At 36.0% G+C, this 20,596-nt stretch overlaps 1 protein-coding gene across 1 annotated transcript in view; it reads left to right on the forward strand.

Annotated features, from left to right (window-relative positions):
• The window catches only part of ETNK1 (ethanolamine kinase 1), a 76,209-nt gene extending 62,079 nt beyond the window's left edge, over window positions 1–14,130 (forward strand). The window contains exons 9-10 of the mRNA XM_002823024.5: window positions 7,940–8,013; window positions 8,338–14,130. Coding sequence (XP_002823070.1) covers window positions 7,940–8,013; window positions 8,338–8,410 — 147 coding nt within the window. The 3' untranslated portion in view covers window positions 8,411–14,130. The remainder of the gene's footprint in view (window positions 1–7,939; window positions 8,014–8,337) is intronic.
• The last annotated feature ends 6,466 nt before the right edge of the window (window positions 14,131–20,596 follow it).

Consider the following 20,596-nt stretch of genomic DNA (forward strand, 5'->3'; position numbering starts at 1 on the left):
TGGATTCTTGAGGAATTGCCACACTGTCTTCCACAATGGTTGAACTAATTTACACTCCCACCAACAGTGTAAAAGCGTTTCTGTTTCTCCATATCCTCTCCGGCATCTATTGTTTCCTGACTTTTTAATGATCACCATTCTAACTGGCGTGAAATGGTATCTATCTCATTGTGGTTTTGATTTCCATTTCTCTAATGACCAGTGATGATGAGCTTTTTTTCATATGTTTGTTGACCGTATAAATGTCTTCTTTTGAGAAGTGTCTGTTCATATCCTTTGCCTACGTTTTGATGGGGTTGTTTTTTTCTTGTAAATTTGTTTAAGTTTTTTGTAGATTCTGGATATTAGCCCTTCGTCAGATGGATAGATTGCAAAAATTTTCTCCCATTCTGTGGGTTGCCTGTTCACTCTGATGATAGTTTCTTTTGCTGTGTAGAAGCTCTTTAGTTTAATTAGATCCCATTTGTGTACTTTGGCTTTGGTTGCCATTGCTTTTGGGGTTTGTAGTCATGAAGTCTTTGTCCATGCCCATGTCCTGAATGGTATTGTCTAGGTTTTCTTCTAGGGTTTTTATGGTTTTAGGTCTTAGGTTTAAGTCTTTAATCCATCTTGAGTTAATTTTTGTATAAAGTGTAAGGAAGAGGTCCAGTTTCAATTTTCTGCATATGGCTAGCCAGTTTTCCCAACACCATTTATTAAAGAGGGAATTTTTTCCCCATTGCTTGTTTTTGTCAGGTTTGTCAAAGATCAGATGGTTGTAGATGTGTGGTGTTATTTCTGAGACCTCTGTTCTGTTCCATTGATCTATATATCTGTTTTGGTACCAGTACCATGCTGTTTTGATTACTGTAGCCTTGTAGTATAGTTTGAAGTCAGGTAGCATGATGCCTCCAGCTTTGTTCTTTTTGCTTGGGGTTGTCTTGGCTATGCAGGGTCTTTTTTGGTTCCATATGAAATTTAAAGTAGTTTTCTGTAATTCTGTGAAGAAAGTCAATGGAAGCTTGATGGGAATAGCATTGAATCTATAAATTACTTTGGGCAGTATTGCCATTTTCACGATATTTATTCTTCCTATCCATGAGCATGGAATGTTTTTCCATTTGTGTGTGTCCTCTTATTTCCTTGATCAGTGGTTTGTAGTTCTCCTTGAAGAGGTCTTTCACATCCCTTGTACGTTGTATTCCTGGACATTTAATTCTCTTTGCAGCAATTGTGAATGTGAGTTCACTTATGATTTGGCTCTCTGTCTGTTACTGATGTATAGGAATGCTTGTGATTTTTGTACATTGATTTTTTTTTTCCTCAGACTTTGCAGAAGTTGCTTTTCAGCTTAAGGAGATTTTGAAAAGCCCTTTATTTATCAAGTCAGTTTTTGTTTTGATTCCTGTTCTTATTTTATCAGAATTCTGCTGATCATCTGTTGTGTGCTTTTCCTGCCCTTCTGGGATGTCACAACTTTCTTGCATCAGGGCCTCTGTTGCTATCTTCTTTTGACATCTCTTCTTTTCTTTTTCAAGACTTTCTGTAGCTTCTTTTTAGCTAGCCGTTTACCTTCCTCTCTTACCAACTCTTAATTTCCTCTGACTGTTTATTAATTATGTGCCTCTCACATCTCAAGCATTTGAATGGATCAATAATTGTGATTGCAATGGGAAATAAAAGGAAACCCTCAATCTTACTCCCTTATCCTTCATGCATTTCTCAGACACTGCAATCTGCCTTTTCCCTCACTGCTATAAAAAGAAAATCAGGTAAGGCTTACCAATCATGACATAATTGCCAGGTCCAATGTAAATTTTTCAGTCCTTATGTTACTTGATCTGTCAGTAGCATTTGACAGTATTTACCATTGATTTAAAAAATGTTCTCTTGTTGACTTTTGTGATAGTTTTATGTATGGTGAAAATAAGGAAATGATCAAAGTCTGGTTTCATGAATTACATACTTTATTGCCATACAAAGATAATTTTTTCCCCTTAGGTTCACAATGCTTAAAGAGAGGAAGAACAACCTGAACAAATCTCACAGGGAATATACTCAATAGATGAGGTACATTAACTATATAATGAGTTGAGTTCCAAATTGTTAAAAGTCTAGTCCAATTAGGATGAAAGCAGGAGAGGATTGAGCTGTACCTTTTTACAGTTAGTTTCTCGGGCTTGACCAACATAGGAGAGATCCATGAAGACACTGAAGACACTTGAAGTTCCTGGACACAAGAAGTTGGACGTTAGTGTTGTCATGACGAGACTTCAAAGCTTCAAGGCCTATAGAGGTCTGAACTCTGCTTTTGGAGAAGTAGCTGACAGAGTGCAGCCTGTCACAGGCTAAGTGTTCAGAGTGTCAAACTGTTATGTTCATATGTATTTTGAAGTCCACTAGTTAAGGTCAGTTACTCACATGGGGTCTGAGAAAGTGTAATGTAACATTCCCAAGAGGAGAAGGAGTTCACCCCAAGTACTCACATATGGAGTTTGTATTGGCGTTCTCCAGAGGGACAGAACTAATAGGATATATGTGTTAAGTGGAAGGAAGTTTATTAGGGAGAATTGGCTCACCTGATCACAAGTTGAAGTCTCACAATAGGCCATCTGCACGCTGAGGAAGAAAGAAGCCAGTAGTGGCTCAGTACAAGTTTGAAAGTCTCAAAACCAGAAGAGCCGACAGTGCTGCCTTCAATCTGTGTCCAAAGGCCCAAGAGCCCCCTGGCAAACCACTGGCGTAAGTCCAAGTGTCCAAATGCTGAAGAACTTGGATTCTGATGTCCAAGGGCAGGAGGAGCAGGAGGAAGCATCCAACCTGGGGAAAAAGAAGAAAGCCAGAAAACCCAGCAAGCAAAGTTATCCTAGCTTCTTCTGCCTGCTTTGTTTTTGCCATGCTGGCAGCCAATTGGATGATACCAGCCCACATTGAGGGTGGGTCTTCCTCTCCCAGTCCACAGACTCAAATGTCAGTCTCCTCTGGCAACACCCTCACAGACAGACCCAGAAACAATACTTTCCTAGCCAACTAGGCATCCCTCAATCCAATCAAGTTGACACCTAATATTAACCATCATAGGGTCTGATAAGACTTCGCATTCTCCTAGGGAGTGGGAGTGGTTGCATTTTACATATGCCATCTGATAGTTCTCATATGCGTGTTTTTTGGTTTCGGTTTTTTTGTTTGTTTGTTTGTTTGATATGGAGTCTCACTCTATCGCCCAGCCTTGAGTGCAGTGGTGCAATCTTGGCTCACTGCAACCTCTGCCTCCTGGGTTCAAGCGGTTCTCTGGCCTCAGTAGCTAGGAGTACAGGCGTTTGCCGCCACACCCAGCTAATTTTTGTATTTTTGGTAAAGACAGGGTTTCACCATATTGGCTAGGCTGGCTTCGAACTCCTGACCTCAAATGATCCACCCACCTCAGCCTCCCCAAGTGTTGGGATTACAGGTGTGAGCCACCTCACCTGGACATATTCTTGAAGGGTGGGGGAATACATCATTTTAAAGCTTTGTGACAAATTCTCTTTTTGTACTGTCTTGCTCAGTCTCTTAATCTGGCTCCTCTTTCCTCCTCTTCTTCCAGCCCTCTTACATGTTAACAGTATTCCCTAGTGTTCTGATTTGGATCTACCCCTTCCAAGTTCTGTTCTTGGTTCCTAAAATGTTCTTGATTTCAGCCCCTTCTCCTTTTATTTTTGACCTTTGATTGAGGACTGAATCTCTTACCAACATTAGCCTTTACTGGTCTCTTTGCTTTCAGTTTTTGTTGTTGTTGTTTTGTTTCTTCTATCTTTAATTTATTCTGTATATTAAAAAAGTGATCCTTTCAGGTAATTACAATTTAATTAATTAGATTGTGTCACTTTTCTATTTTATGGCTCCCTGTGACCTACAGAATGAAATCCAAATGACAGCATCTGCAAACTCTTATTTCCCACTACTTCGCACGTCCTACTTCTGCTCTAGCAGAGTCATTTTGTGCCGGCATACTCCATGATGTTTCATGTCTGTGTGCTTAGAGGCTTATTCCTTCTACCTGGAATGCCCTTTTCCCTGCATCTCTTGGCAGATTTCTCTTATTCCTTATGGATGTGTCTTAAGTGCCGTTTCCTCCTTAGATAGTTTATGAAGCTGCTTTGATAAAAAGAAAAGCAGGTCTGAATAATAAGATCAGGGTATACATGTTTTGAAATATTGTAAATGGTTAGTAAATGTTGATTGCTCAGGCCATGATACAGACTTCTAAAGGTTATAAGACTTCACTTGTCATTGATTGTTTAATGTTGAGATGGTGGCAAACAAAAGTAGGTGTATATGCATTATAAAACCAAACAGAGTATGTGTAATGGCTTTGTGGAGCTTTTCTTTTCTTTTTTTCCCCATTATATGCACACTGGGGATTTATTTTAGTTATTTATGTACCATATAAAGCTTTGAATATTTCTTTGCAACAGGGGTAAGTAGTCTAGAAATTAAAATACCCTTTAACAGAGAGACTTACATATCCATAACTTCCAAATGTGAAAGAGATAGTATAGTTACAGAATTTATTATTTTTTTGGATATACTTGTATTTTGGGGGAATGCAAATGATGAATGGGCTGTTTTCTGCCTTTGTTTCTCATCCATTTAGAATCTACTGTTATATATTAATTTATCACTTTTCCCCCTATAAAAATGGTTGCCTACACAAATGAGATTTCAGTGAGGTTTTATGGATAATGCTTCTCTAGTGTAGAATCATTTAGTTAATTTATATAAGTATATGAATAAAAACTGATTGAGAAATATAGTTACCATCTCTGCTTGACAATGGTGGGAAGAGCTAAGTTGGTATGTTTTTAAAATGCAGAATGACTCTTGATTTCTCAGTCTTTTCCACTACAGAGCAAATTTAGTAGGAAGAAGAGATTAGGATACCATCTATAGGTGATTTTATATCAGCGTAAAATATGCAAGGCAATTTAGACTAGTGGTTCTCAAATTTTTCAATCTTAGGACCCCTTCATACTTAAAATGTTTTTGAAGACCTCTACAAGCTTTTGTTTTTATGAAATAATTAACAGTATTTACCATATTAGAAGTCAAAATTCAAACATTTAAGTATATATATATATTTAAAATAAACTCATTACATTAATGCAAATACCATAAATAGAATAACTATTTTTCAAAAGAAAAAACAATTTAGTGAGAAGAATGGCATTATTTTACACTTCTGCAAATTTCTTTAATGTCTGGTTTAATAGAATACAGTGGGATTCCCGTATCTGCTTCTGCATTACATCTTTTGTGATGGATTGTTTCATTTCAAATATATGAAAAAAAGTTTCACACATGCATGTTGGAAAAGAGGAGTATTTTGCCTTTTCAGATAATTGTGGATATTCTTTTTTGATACTAGACCAAAACTCAACAAGTGATAGTTTCTTAAAGGTTAGTTGCCATGAATAATCTGAATGTATCAATTAACTTTTTACTCTATTACATTAAAATCTACCGGTTTATCTTGCAGATTGAATGATTATTTTACCTGTATGTGATTTTGTAATTTTAACTTATTAGTTATTTGGAAAATAATTGATTCATTGAGTTGTATAGATCTTCCAAATGTTGACACATCTCATTATAAGATAGCTAAAGATCACATGTGTTGATATCACCACCAGTGTCATCAGAAAAACTTATAGTACTATATTGAGAAGCTGTTAAGCTCACAGAATCACATAAAACTTTTTCATGTTCTAATTTTAGGGTGAAAACTTGAATTTTATCATTGGCAACAAATACTGTCAGTTATTTTCACTGAAATGACAAGTTATCTTTTTTATAGTTGAGAAAATGTCTGCCAAATACCCAAGTCTGATAACTCTAGTTTGATAACTCGTTTGTATATTAGTCATTTTTTTCAAGTAAAAATTGTGTCCCATTAAAAATGTGCAAATTCAACTCGAAAGTCAGTTACCTAAGTGTTTTTCCTGAGACAACCATTGTACTTTGGATATGCAGTAGACATGCTTTATATGTACTGCCTATTTCCTCCCACAGAATACTAGAGCATGTACTCCAGGGTAGAGATTTAATAAAATTAATAGTTTTAATGGCTTCGCAAAGGATATTCTTTAGTGACATTGGCTTTTTAATGTTATTTTGTGATGGTGAAGAATAAGACCATTCCACTAGTGTGATTTGCTACCACTGCCTTGACGTAAGGTAACAGTAGTTTCACCCTCACTGCTTTTGAACCATTGGTGCAAATGTTAACATAGTCAAAAAGGCAAGTAACATATCAGTGTAATTATGAAAGTAATTTTGGGCCTCCGAAACCTCCCCTGGGTTCATCGACCACTTTAAGAACCTCTGATGTAGACTTTGAAAAGAAGGAAGTCCTCTAATTTCATAATTTCATTTCTCAATACCTGCTATACTTTTTTAGATAGAAGCCCATTTTTGAAAATCTGTGTCATTTTTAATCATTCTGGTTTCATATAGTAAGAATAGCTAGCATCCTATTGAATATTTGTTATATGCCAGGTATAGGTACTATTATGACCTACATTTTACAGTTGAGGAAATAAAGGCACCACGCTAAGTGCTTAAAGCCACACGCCAGAGCCCAGCTTGTTTTTTTAACTTTTATGCTTCATGTGCAAGTGACTTTAGTTGTTTAGTCTTTGCTACATTGTTTATTCTTTTCTATCCCTATATCAGGTAAGAAATTATATTCCTGTTCTTTTTTTTTTTTTTTTAAAGAGACAGGGTCTCACTGTGTTGCCCAAGCTGGAGTGCAGTGGCATGCTCCTCACTGCAACCTTGAACTCCTGAGCTCTAGTGATCACCAGCTTCCTGAATAGCTGAATAGTTACTGGTATTTTTTTGAGGAAGCCAGAAACAAAGTGCAGTGTGCTTTTTAAATAGAGATCTTTAGGTTGAAAAATTTTTTTACATATATTATTTCCTTTAGTTTTTAAAACAGTCCTGTGTAGAACACAGAATGGCTAATATTCCCATCTCGTAAATGATAGATCTGACACTAAAGTTTGTGACTTATTAAAGGTTGCAAAGGTACTCAGAGATAGAGCCTGGACTGGAACCTCTACATCTTGTAATTCAAATTAAGAATTCTTTTTGGTATACTGTGCTGCTTGGTATTTTTAAATACCAAGGTCATGGTTCTTGAATACTTTTTTGTTAGAGCCCCTTTGTTACTGTTGCTGTAATGAATTTAGCTGAAACAAAAACCTTGTCTTTAATACTTTTTCTACTTAGAATATTTCTAGTTAGAATACAGTATTTCTTGGGAAGTGAAATCTTGTTCAGATTTTAAAATATTACCATGTTTAACTGAAAATAGATTGTAAAGCACACATAATTATTTTACAGTTACTGATTACATGCTAATTTCCCTGTAAGTCCAAAACCCATATTTTTCCTGACATAAGTTGTGTTACTTTATGTTGTGGTCTGTTATGCAGAATTAAGCCAATAAGATCATTTTCAGATGTTCGTCACCCCTAGAACATTTTTCACATTTAAATATATTTATTGCTTGTGAGATTTGGATTTTCTTTTGTGTTTATATTTTTATGTCAAGAAACAAAGGCCTTTGATATAATAATGTGTAAGCCTGTTAGCAATTATAACCATTAAAAACACTAACATCTATCAGTGCTGATGGTAAACTTTGCTTTATAAAAAAGCACATCACAGGAACTGGCCTCTATTTTTCAAGTGATTATAATTTACCATAATCTCCTTTGGTGTTGACGAAAGTGATCTGTAGCCATCTAGTAGGTGTAGACGTCAGTTGGTTCTAGGTTTTAGACGCTTTATATAAAAAGAACAGCAAGAAAGTGTGGTGCATGGAGTTGATTTAGAGGATAGAATTAGCAATTCATATGTGTTTTACAGAGAAATTCATTATCATAATTTTTTATTTTTCTTTCCTTCTTTTAAGGCTTCTCATTTCTTTTGGGGATTGTGGGCTTTGATTCAAGCCAAATACTCCACTATTGAGTTTGATTTCCTTGGGTAAGTTAAATTTTATTATATGATTACATTGTCTCTGCTTTTGTTTGGATTAACATTTAGAATTCACAGGGAATATTGTAGTTATTTGCAATCAATTATAAAAGTTGTATACATTTAGTAATTGGTCTGTGAAGAAATTGCTATAAGCTGTTAAGTGCTCACAGGATTAGAAAAGTGTCCAGTAGGTGGTGCAATAAACTAAAAATATGTCCTTTGAAAATCTTAAACTTTAAGAAAACCAGCTTAGAGGACTGAGTGAAAATAAGGGAAGGACCAAGTTTTTCAGCTCTGACTAATTTTTTTGTTGTTCTCTTTTCTCACTAGGTATGCAATTGTTCGTTTTAACCAGTACTTTAAAATGAAGCCTGAGGTTACTGCATTAAAAGTGCCTGAGTAAAGAAGAGATTTAATTATTCTCCAGTAGCTGAGCAATGCTTGTGAATCTTTTCTTAAGAAATCCCAAAAAGCCAATATTAGTTAAAATTCTGTTATTTAATTTGGTTATCTTGCTTTATAAATTATGCCTCTAAACAATCAAATCTATTTTTGAAATAGACTGAATGATGTCAAGAAATATACCTACTGCTATCCGTATGTGGTGGATTAGAAATGTGTTAAATCTGCAAAAGGTATAAAGATGTCAGTTTAAGCATTTCTTTGATAATTTAACCTATGTTGTATGTGAATTATTTATTATAAACTTAACACGATTCTGTGACTGTTTTTCTCTGTTTCATGTTCGTTGAGTGTAAGCAATGAAAATGTCCCAAGTAAATTTTTTTAAGTTTTACTTTAATAAGATTAATTTCAGTAAACATTCTAGTTGTTCAATGTAACCTTTTTATCTTGATGCATTGTAAGTAAAATGAATCATTTACTCTTGAAATGCCAGTCATTGACTGATGTAGATAATTTAGGATTTTCATATAAAAATATCTGTTTAGGAAGGTGAAATACATTCACTGTCTCTGTTGGTGGTACATCTTGTTGAATTCAATATTAGAAAGTATTTCTTTTTGGGGTAATATAACTTAGAATTAAATCCCTGTTTCTCTATGTAGTCTGGCAGTATAAATATAAATATTTACCATATAATCTTGGAATAAGTATGAGTTAATGTTACCAAAATCTGTATTAAATAATGTTTTCAAATGCTAAATACGGTCAAGTTACTATTTTCAGTTTTAAAAATTTTATAGTATCAAATTGTTTCTAACCAAAAATTTCCTTTTACTTCTAGAGATGCTTTATGTTTTTGATTATTAAATAGTCACTAGTATTGCTAATTTTTGAAACAAATATACAAAATTTATCATATGTAGAAATAAGAAAATATTGTTTAGGTTAATTATTTTTTACCTATCCAGAGTCATTCCTTACATTTCAGTTTCATGTTTCATTCCTTACATTTTAGTTTCATGTTTTAGTTTGATTCTATGTTTTTAGACTGATAGCAAATGATTACTTGATACATGTAAGTTCAGCGTTATATGTTGAGGCAGTTATATAATTAAATAAGGAACACTTAGGGCATTGATCTTGTACACTTAAAATCTGACAAATGACAAAATGTGAATTAAGCATAAATAGTCATGGCAGGAGGGCTTTTGTTTATTTCTCTTGTTTTTGTTTAACTGTATTTTTAATTTTGGTGGTAAGAGGGAGGTAATTATTGTATGGAAAGAAGTTAGATCTTTCAGATAGATAAATAGGCTTCAGGTTTTGAAGTCTGCTGTGTGTAGTTGAGCAGTCATGGTTAACTTTACTTAGAAAATTAGTCTGACAAGCTTTGCACTTCGGTCACATAAGTGCCCATGTACAAAGTTGGCTTACTGGATCTGCATATTCAAAATATGCAACTACAAATTTATCCTCTGAGAAATCTTCTGAGGAGTCTAATGTATTCCAAATGACTTAATATTCTCAGACAAATGCTTTAAAATACTTGGATTATCTCAAGATTTTTGAAGCTAATAAAGTAAATAGAAACACAGGCCATTTTAAATGGTAAATTCTAGTTACATAAATAGAATCTTAAAATATGTTTGTATCTATAACAGTGTTAGACCAGATTTGGTTTCTACCTCCCCAATGTTATAAATGTTCACTTTTGTTTTTATAAACCATATTACTGTAAGATCAATAGAACTTTGCCTAGTTGATTAAGTGAATGGAACCAATTAAACAACTAGTAGCTTTTTATAATGTTAGTTTGAACTTGAAAAATTGTTTTTGGTGGAATTTTTGTCAATGGTTAGAACATTTTCATAAAACAGATAAAGAATGTGTGATACTCTTGATTTTTTTTTTTTTTTTTTTTTTTTTTGCTTTCTGCCTTCTAAAGTGCAACAGTATATATCTTGTAGAACTGTGGGAGGAGAGAAGATAATTTTTCTACCTTACTCCATATTCTTACTTCAAACTATTTTGAATAGAGGTTCACTGAGCCATTGCTGATAGACTGTGCATAGCTACTAGCTGTCACACTATTGTAGGTTTTTTGGAGAGATTCGTAGGGAAGTGAATGTAACCAGGAATAAAGGCTCTCACTTTAGCTCTGGGAATAATGCAGTGGATCTTGGGAACAAAATAAGATACTTAATCTATTTTCCCCATTCTGGCTAGATTTTGGTTGTTGTGATGCTCCTACTTCCTATATAGGTTTTTGGGATCGTGGTGCAGGCTAGTAATAGGGTTCAGAATTGCTTCCCTTTTATATCGACCATGTAAGGGATTCTAAAGGAGGGTAAATCTCAAAGTGCTCTGAAATCATCCCTCTAAAATTTGTCCTGTGGTGTGCTGAGATGTCTGTTGCCTTTTAATGTTAAGCTAAGGAACTTGAATGCCTTACCTAATAACTCAACTAGTAGTAAGCTCATTTTGTAAATATGAAAATGGCTGTAAGAAGTGGCATTCATGTATATTCAATGTTAGTCAATAGACCATAGTGGCCTGGATGCTTTAACAAGCAAAATTCTGCAATTTTTTTTTCCTTTTTTCCCCTTCATACTTGTATGATCTCACCTGACCAGTGATTTCTTTTCCTCCTAACCCCATGCTACCACCATTTTCTGGAAATCAAAGAGATGTGGTAGTAAATCATACAGTACACATGATCATCTGAGATCAATATGAGCACAAAACTCATCAAGTAGGTCTGCCTGGAATGTATATAAAATAATGTAAATAAAAATTTGTAAATTAGTGTGAATTGTATCTTGCATATGAGATTGTGTATTGTTTTGCATTCTCTTCCCTTTTGTAGAAATTTTTCTGTAAGGAAATGATTCAGCTTGTTGGTTTTAGAGTAAAAATAGCCAACAGTGGTGGCTACACAGTGAGATCACAGAAACTGGAAATAGGGTTTGTCGGCTTTGGTTAATGTCAGTACTTATTTAGCCTCTCAGTGCTTAATAAGACTTTTATTTTTTAGTTAGCCGTTAGGTTTTGTGAGGTTAGATTCCTGGAAGCAGTGAATTTATACACTGTTATATTAATAGAGCTCCGTTCTTTGAGTCATGATTCCAAGCTAAGGGAAATTAAAAATGTAATTTAATAATTTCCTATTTTTAGGGTTGTTAATTTTTTTCTACAAAAAAATCTTGAAATTTTAGATATCCCAATGTGAATCTAAGTTCCATATATACAGAAATTAGACAAATAATAAGTCTTTAGTTCAACTTAAGCATATCTCAAATGACTTCTCTAAATTTAAAGTTGATCATGAGAGGATCATAAAAGACAGAAAAGACGTACGTAATCTTGTAATGACAATTATTTCCATTTCTGCTGAACTAAAAATATTTAACTTCATAAATATATGTTACTACAGCTTCCAGATTTAAAGAAAAAAAGTTTCCCCCAAACACTCTCAATTAAAAGTTAGAACCCTCCACTTTTAAAATTATACAAATATTTCTTTTTTACATTACACAGAAGTCTTCTGTACCATTTTACAAATTTCTGTCTTCATAATGTAAGTGAAAATACTGTCATTTCGATTTTCTGCTTTAAATTGCTTTTAATAAGCATTCCAAAGTGATACAGACTTAAGCTTTTAATCAATCAGTCATTCAGTTGATAGACAAAGTTAGCGATGCTTTATGCTAGGAAACTTGTTGACAGTAACTTGTGCGACTTTATGCGGAAGACAAATGCTGGTAATTATGCACAGAGGAAAAATAATTTTAAGTATGTGGTAAAGCAGCTTCATCTTTCAAAATTGATTTGCTCTGGTTTTTCTTTAGTCCATTAGATTCCAGAATGTCCTTTTACTGGGAATTTAATTATGTATTAAGATAACCTGTTTTCAGTTCTTTTTGAAAAGAAGACAACATTATTAGTTATATTGAACCACCTTATTTTAAAATTTTTAACTTTTATATACCACTTCTGTGATTCCAGTGTCATGTCTTGGGTTTGATGTCGTTGGACAGAAAAGTGTATCAATTATTTTAAATGAATTTTTCCCCATGTTTGAGGCTTAGTCTGTAAATGTGTTGCTGTAACAGAAAATACTTGGGTATGCATTACTTGAATACTTGAAAACTGAAATTAATAAGATGTATTACATAATGAATTAGATTTTTCTGAACAGTTTTTACACGGAAAATCTTCATTTCTGGATTGCAATTTGAAATGGAATGAAGACCTGAATTATTTGGGTAGAAAAAATTATGATAGTGCTTATAAGGACTGTAAACTCTTTTTAAACTCTTTTGTGTTTGGCACATCAAACTTCAAGTTTTTTGTAAGTTTCTCTCCTGAAATTTTCTTTCTCTTCTATACTTTATGCACTTACTATACTACTGATGTAATAAAAGAGCAGGGTTAAAAATATTGTATCTGTATTCATTGTGAATCCTGTAGCTTTTCTAGTTAACAAAAAATCGCTTTCTAAAATACTCTTAATCCCATTGTTTTGGTTAACATCTTACCCATTTGTGGTATTTCAAATGCCGTTAATCATTTTAGTACAACACCTATGTTTATACAAATTTGAAAACATTACATATTGTATTTGAAACTAATTAGTGAAGAGTAAGAAAAAAACTAGCCAACAGAATTGTAGGTGATGCATTAGTTACATTTCAAAACTCATAATAAAGGAACTTTCAGAGATTGGTTGAAACCCAGTGGTATCCCTGTAAATTAGCTCCTGTGACTGGAAAAGACCCCAAAAAGGCAGTGGAGGAGATTAGTGTTTACTTGCTGTGGTCATGGTGTGCTGCTACTTAATTATAGGTAGTGACACACTGAAATTCTTATTGTCCAATAATCTGAAGTAGTTTCCTGTATTTATCTGTACTAAATTGACTATAAATTGAGTCTGCAAAGAGGAAACTTTTTGACTCTACTGTAATTAGGAGCCTTTGTACAGCTTGGTCAAATCTCCATGATATGAAGTATTTGAGTTTTAAAATATACTGTTATTAAAAGGAAAAAGACATGGCCATTATTCCATGTGCTTAAATGATAATTTCCTTATTCAGTTTCAGAAGAAAAAGAATGAAATTGGGTAACTGTCATTGCGTTAGCTGGATGTTGAATTGGGAAATTGCGGCATAAAGCTTAAATTCGTGTTTATCAAATGTGAACCATAGTATAATGCTGCTTTGTATATAATGTAAGTGCTACAAATAGTCTCAGCACTGAAAATGTATTGATACCTCTTAAATGAATGCAACTTTTGATGTAGGTGTTTTGATATGCCTCAGAAAATATCTGAGTGTCTGAGAATTTGTTAATCTGTTTGATAATGAAGATACTTCCTGTTTTTTTGTTTCATATTTTCATGTTCAAAATTTAAGTTTTACATTTTTACTACTGTTAATTTAAATAAAATTTGTTCTGTGGATAAAAGGAGGTTGGCAGTGAAGAAAAATAAAAACAGCCTCATTCTTGTAACTGGTTAAGTAAAAATACATTTTCACTATGTGTTCATAAACTTTTAATGAAGCTGTTTGTCTTTCAGTTCAAATATAAGTGATGTTTAGGCTTTATTTCTGTTAATAAGGCTTTTTACCATTGATTAAATGAAGGAATGTATCTTTTTGAAGAGATTTATATTCTGTAAATAAAAATTGGTTGTAACAATAAAGTTGAGTTCTAACTACAGTGTATTCATACATTTTATTGTTACTTCAACTTATTTTTGAGGTTTTCCTTGTGAATATCTGCAAACACAAGACTTTCCAAAGTTGGTGTATAAATGTATATGTGGAGTGATTCTTTAAATTCTAGTTGTTTGTTTTCTGTTTTTTTAGTTTTATATACATTAAAAAGTTTTGAAAAAATGTTTACTTTTGGAAAAATTTGGTTGAGATGAGACTATGGAATATTACATAACATAAACATTTCTGTTTACCTAGTTTAAAAATTCATTATTCTTCTAACTATTATGCTTTGTGTCTTCACTGTTCTTTGGAACCAGAGTTGGGAAAATAAAGACACTGTCTGAGACTTAGCATCTTATGGTCTAGGCAGAGATTATCCATTTAAACAACAAACTCTTAAAATTATCAGATAGTGTGATAGATGATCTCTGCCTTCAGGTAATGTTTATTTGCCATGAAGATCAGTTGTCCATAACAAAAATAGTCATTAATTTGTGTTTCTGTGTGTGGTTTTTCGTAGAATGTTTTCCAGTTTGGGTTTGTCTGAGACTTTCTGATGATTAGCTTGCAGTTACGTATCCCCAACTGGGGATAACATCAAGTTCCTCATCTCACATATGATACCTTCACAAGTGATGTGTCCTTGTTAACGTATCACGTGTGAGATGAGGAACTTGATGTTAATTTTGATCACCTGGTTAAAGTATTGTTCTGTGTCTTCACTGTATATTTCCCCCTTGCAACAAACAGGCAATCTGTGGGAAAGTGCTTTAGATTGAGTATTTTGTTCCCTTACAAACATCCCCTGTTTTCCTCCCCTGATTTAGCAATACTTGATGATTCTTACCCAATCGAGTCTTTATTATGATGATTGTAAAATGGTGTTTTAAAAAAATTGCTATGTTCTCCTTTTCTCAGCATTTTACTGAAAGGAATTGTCCTCTTATTGGCATCTACCTACCTACCTACCTACCAATCATCTATCATCTGTTTGTATTTTAAGTATAGACTTGTAGATTTCTGTTTTATTCAGTGGATTATAGTCTGCTATTAATACTATATTTATTCATGTCATTGTTAAAATTGTCTGAGATTGGTCTTGAGGGAGCCCCTCAAATCTGGTTCCTTTTGCTATGCTCCCAACATGTTTTGAGTGCTTACTTTCTGGCAAAAGAAGACATTCTGGACTCATCTTGTACCTTTTCTGCCTCAGCCCTGGAATCAGCCATTTCTCCAAAGAACCTAGAGGTTCCATTTAGGAGAAATGGTGTTTAGAAACGAAGATCTGAGAACTTGGTGTGCTTATTGGCTCCTGAGATATTACTGATCCATCCTAGGTTCTTTTGGCTGGCAGAGCAAGAAAGCGCGCACACACACATTTATATACAAATCTCTTTTTTTAGAGATTGTGAGTTCATACTGTTGCCTCCAATTTCTACACTTGATCTTAGCCAAAAGGCCAAGTTATACCTCCAGCTTCTAACAGAATTTTTCCTTGCCTCTCTCATTCATATTTGTTTCTCCCTTTACCCACTATGATTACATTTGTGTGTGTTTTTAAGAATTCCACATAATTGATGTGCTTGTTTAGAATGTGTCACATTGTGTCCGAAATTGGTGGGTTCTTGGTCTCACTGACTTCAAGAATGAAGCCACGGACCCTCGCGGTGAGTGTTACAGTTCTTAAAGATGGTGTGCCCGGAGTTTGTTCCTTCTGATGTTCGGACGTGTTTGGAGTTTCTTCCTTCTGGTGAGTTTGTGGTCTCACCGGCTTCAGAAGTGAAGCAGCAGACCTTCCTGATGAGTGTTACAGCTCATAAATGCAGTGCAGACCCAAAGAGTGAGCAGCAGCAAGATTTATTGCAAAGAGTGAAAGAACAAACCTTCCACAGTGTGGAAGGAGACCCAAGCGGGTTGTGGTTGCTGGCTCAGGCAGCCTGCTTTTATTCCCTTATCTGACTCAACCCACATCCTGCTGACTGGTCCATTTTACAGAGAGGTGATTGGTCCCTTTTGACAGGGTGCTGATTGGTGTGTTTACAAACCTTGAGCTAGACACAGAGTGCTGATTGATCAATCCTTTAGCTAGACACAAAAGTTCTCCAAGTCCCCACTAGATTAGCTAGACACAGCACTGATTGGTGCGTTTACAAAGTTTGAGCTAGACACAGAGTGCTGATTGGTGCATTTACAAACCTTGAGCTAGGCATAAAAGTTCTACAAGTCCCCACACAACTCAGGAGCCCAGCTGGCTTTGCCTAGTGGGTCCTGCGCTGGGGCTGCCTATGGAGCTGCCCGCCAGTCCTGTGGCACGTGCCCACACTCCTCAGCCCTTGGGCAGTGGATGGGACCAGACACCCTGGAGCAGGGGGCGGCACCTGTAGGGGAGGCTCGGGCTGTGTGGGAGCCCACGGGGTTGCGGGGGGGAGAGGGGGAGGCTTGGGCATGGTGGAGTGCAGGTCCCGAGCCCTGCCCCACGGAGAGGTGGCTGGAGGCCTGGCGAGAATTTGAGCGTGGCGTGGGCAGGCCGGCAGTGCTAGGGGACCCAGCACACCCTCCGCAGCTGCTGGCCTGGGTGCTAAGCTCCTCACTGCCTGGGGCCGTGGGCGCCGGCCGTCTGCTCCGAGTGTGGGGCCGCGGAGCCCACGCCCACCCGGAACTCGCGCTGGCCAGTGAGGGCCACGCGGGCCACACACAGCCTCGGTTCCCACCAGTGCCTCTGCTTCCACACCTCCCGGCAAGCAGAGGGAGCCGGCTCTGGCCAGCCCAGAGAGGGGCTCCTACAGTGCAGCCGCGGGCTGAAGGGCTCCTCAAGCGCGGCCAGAGTGGGCACTGAGGCCAAGGAGGCGCCCAGAGCGAGCTAGAGCTGCCGGCACGCTGTCACCTCTCAATATGAGAGTGTATAAGGTGTTACTATACAAATTACTAGTTTTTGTAAACTTTAATCATTTGATTAAAGTGGTATCTGCTTGATTCCTCCCAATTCTGCCTCTCCCTCATCCCTCTTTTTCCCCCGTTTTTCCCTTTGAATTAATATCCTGTGTGTGTGTGTGTTGCGGGGGATACTTTGAAACTATGCATATCTTTTGCCATTAATTTTAGCATCCATTGGTGGGTTTTGTTTGCAACAATTATGTGTTTGTCTAACATTGATTTTCCATTTCCCTCTTCTACATTTGGAAATGGGAATTTTGCTGGAATGAGGAGTGATACCTTTTTTTACACTTATTTATTTAACTATATCAGTAAGGACTCAGATACTTAATTCACTGGCCTATAATCCACTACAATAATTTTTTTGGCCAAGTTGTTGACCAAGAAATAATTTTGTTGCTCAAGTTTTTCGTTTTGGCAATTGGGAACTTTTTCAACTTGGCTTGTGTATCCTTTCAACATGCCTATGGTGCAGGAATTGAGAAGAAATTACTGATGCAGATAGTGAGGGTGTGGAAGTCCTCAGTAAGGTTTTCCTTTTAACTCGGTGGCTCATGCCTGTAATCCTAGCACTTTGGGAGGCCAAGGTGGGTGGATTGCCTGAGCTCAGGAGTTCGAGACCAGCCTGGGCAACACAGTGAAACCCTGTTTCTACTAAAATACAAAAAAATTAGCCAGGCATGGCGGTGTGTGTTTGTAGTTCCAGCTATTCGGGAGGCTGAGGCAGGATAATTGCTTGAATCCAGGAGGCGGAAGTTGCAGTGAGCTGAGATCGGGCCACTGCTCTCCAGCTTAAGCAACAGAGCAAGACTGCGTCTCAAAAAAAAAAAAAAAAAAAAAAGAAAAGAAAAGAAAAGAAAAGGAAAGCAGCCCCAAATCATTTTCCCTTCTAACAAAGAGCAGCCTGTAAAATTGAGCTGCAGACATAGATGCCAGCAGTTGTGCCAATCATGTTCAAATCATGTTCAGAATGGCGGCAGGTCTTCCCTTCTTTGCCAGCCATGTGTACAGTAAGCAGCAGATAAGATGGTGCAGACCAAGGGGAAAGTTCATTTGCATAATAAGCTTAGGGTAGGGCGTCCAGCATTCCCAGGCAATATGATGGAACCAATCTATTAGCCCAATCTGTGAGCCCTACATAAATCAGACACTGCCTCCTCAAGCCAGTCTACAAAATCTGGACATAGGTGGCTGGCTGGCCTTTTCCTCTGCAAAGTCCCTTCTCTGTCACTAGACAGCTGTTTTCTCTTTCTTTTGCCTATTAAACCTCTGCTGCTAACCTCCTTGTGTGTGTCTGTGTCCGAAATTTTTATGGCAGGAGATGACAAACCCCAGGTATTTACCCCAGACAATGTAGCCACTTCACCTACATAATTATTTTTATGTATTTATTATTTCTTAACCTCTAGCGCTTGCAGTGTAAGCCTACATAATTTTTTGAGCACTTCTTTTTCTAACAACATGAGGTGTTTCAGGCTCATCTTGTACCTTCCCTGCCCCAACCCTCAATTCAACTGTTTTTTCAAGGAGTTCTGATCTCTTTTTTTTTCTATTTATTAGAGAATGGTATTTAGAAACCAAGACTGGGTGCCAGGTGTGCTTATTACTACTGAGTTCTTCCTACTTTTTTTTTTTTTTTTGAGATGCAGTCTTGCTCTGTCACCAGGCTGGAGTGCAGTGGTGTGATCTCGGCTCACTGCATCCCCCACCTCCCAGGTTCAAGCGATTCTCCCGCCTCAGCCTCCTGAGTAGCTGGGAGTACAGGCGTATGCCACCACACCCAGCTAATTTTTGTATTTTTAGAAGAGATGGGGTTTCATCCTGTTGGCCAGGATGCTCTCGATCTCCTGACTTTGTGATCCACCTGCCTCAGCTTCCCAAAGTGCTGGGATTACAGGCATGAGCCACCATGCCCGGTCTGAGTTCTTGCTACTTCTACATTCCATCAGTGGACATTTAGAAAATAAATATGTGTAGACTAATATACACACACATGCCTCTATACTTTTTCATCCATGTTTGTAACTTTTTATTTTGAACTCATTTCAAATATACAGAAAAGTCACAAGAATCATTTAGTGAACTCTTATTTTTTCCCATGTCCTCCAATAAGTATTTGCTTTGTTTTGTCATTTTCTCTCTACATCTATATTTTTGTGAATTATTTGAGAGCAAATTGCACACATAAATTTCCTTTATTCCTCAATTCTTGTATTTTCTAAAAACACTATTCTGACCCCCATTGTTTCTGATGAGCAGCTGATCGTTCAAATGAATGTCACTCTGTATATAGTGTGTTATTTTTTTAGTGACTACTTTCAAGATTTTCTTTTTTCATTTGGTTTTCAGTAATTTGATTATGGTATGCTTTGGTGCAATTTACTTTATATTTATTATCTTGCTTGGGTTTTGAACCACTTGAATCTATAAGTTTATGTCTTCTATGAAATTTGGGAAATTTCATTCTCATTTTTTTGTCCCTATGATATGTTAAAGTTTGATATGTTGAAGTTCCTGATCGTTATGTGATTCTGTCAATTTCACCTTGTATCTCTTGTAGTTTCTACTTCATATAGGTTGTTGCTGTGTTATTTGGTGCATAAATATACATAATAGTTATATGTTCATTGTAAATTGTGGGTTTTACCATTGTAAGGTTTCACTCTTCATCTCATTTAATACTTTTTGGTCTGAATTCTACTTTGACATTAGGATCATAACCCTCCTTTGTTATTTCTAATTGCCTGGTTTATATTTGTTCATCCCTTTAACTTTTTTGGGTTACTGTTTTAATGTGTCTCTTATATACAACATATAATTGAATTTTACCCTGTGAGTCAATTTGAAAATCTTTTCATGTTAATGTACCCATTCATATTTTTTGTATGACTGATATGTTTGGACTCAACTCTGGCCATATTAGTCTGTGTTAAAATTACTATGTATTGTTGATATTTGTTATTTTTTCTGTATCTAGTTTGTCTTTTTTGTTATTTTGCTATTTGTATTCAGGAAGATTTGTATTTTTGTTCTAGTGGTTTTCTTTATATAATTTTTATAGGGGCCTTTTCTCTTATTCAGCTTTTCCTGTCTTGCCTGTCAGTTTTAAATTCTATCCTCTGACTCCAACTTATTTATTGAACAGTCGGTGATGTTACTCTACTTCTCTCTCTCTCTTTTTTTCTCCCATTTTATTTAATTAACATTCTTTGAATGTTAGAACATATAACATTTCCATACAGTCAAACAATCTCCCTATCCTTGTTTGATTCTTACCTCTACAATTATATATATTAAATTCATTATTTTTCTTGTTGTTCATACTTTTCTTCTAATCCTCTTGACCAGGTTAACTCTTACTCTGTTAAAACTTTTAAAAACTGTTTTGGAGGTAAGACTTTCAGAGAGCCATCCTTCTGCTTCGTCAGCTGTCTCTTTTGCCCCCATCCCGTGTCTCAGTGCAGTGCTCTAGGAACACATTCCACAAAGACACCAAGACAGGATTTGATTTTGGAAAGAGATAAAAACTGGAA

This window comes from Pongo abelii, chromosome 10 (assembly GCF_028885655.2).
Source record: "Pongo abelii isolate AG06213 chromosome 10, NHGRI_mPonAbe1-v2.0_pri, whole genome shotgun sequence".
Lineage (NCBI taxonomy): Eukaryota > Metazoa > Chordata > Mammalia > Primates > Hominidae > Pongo > Pongo abelii.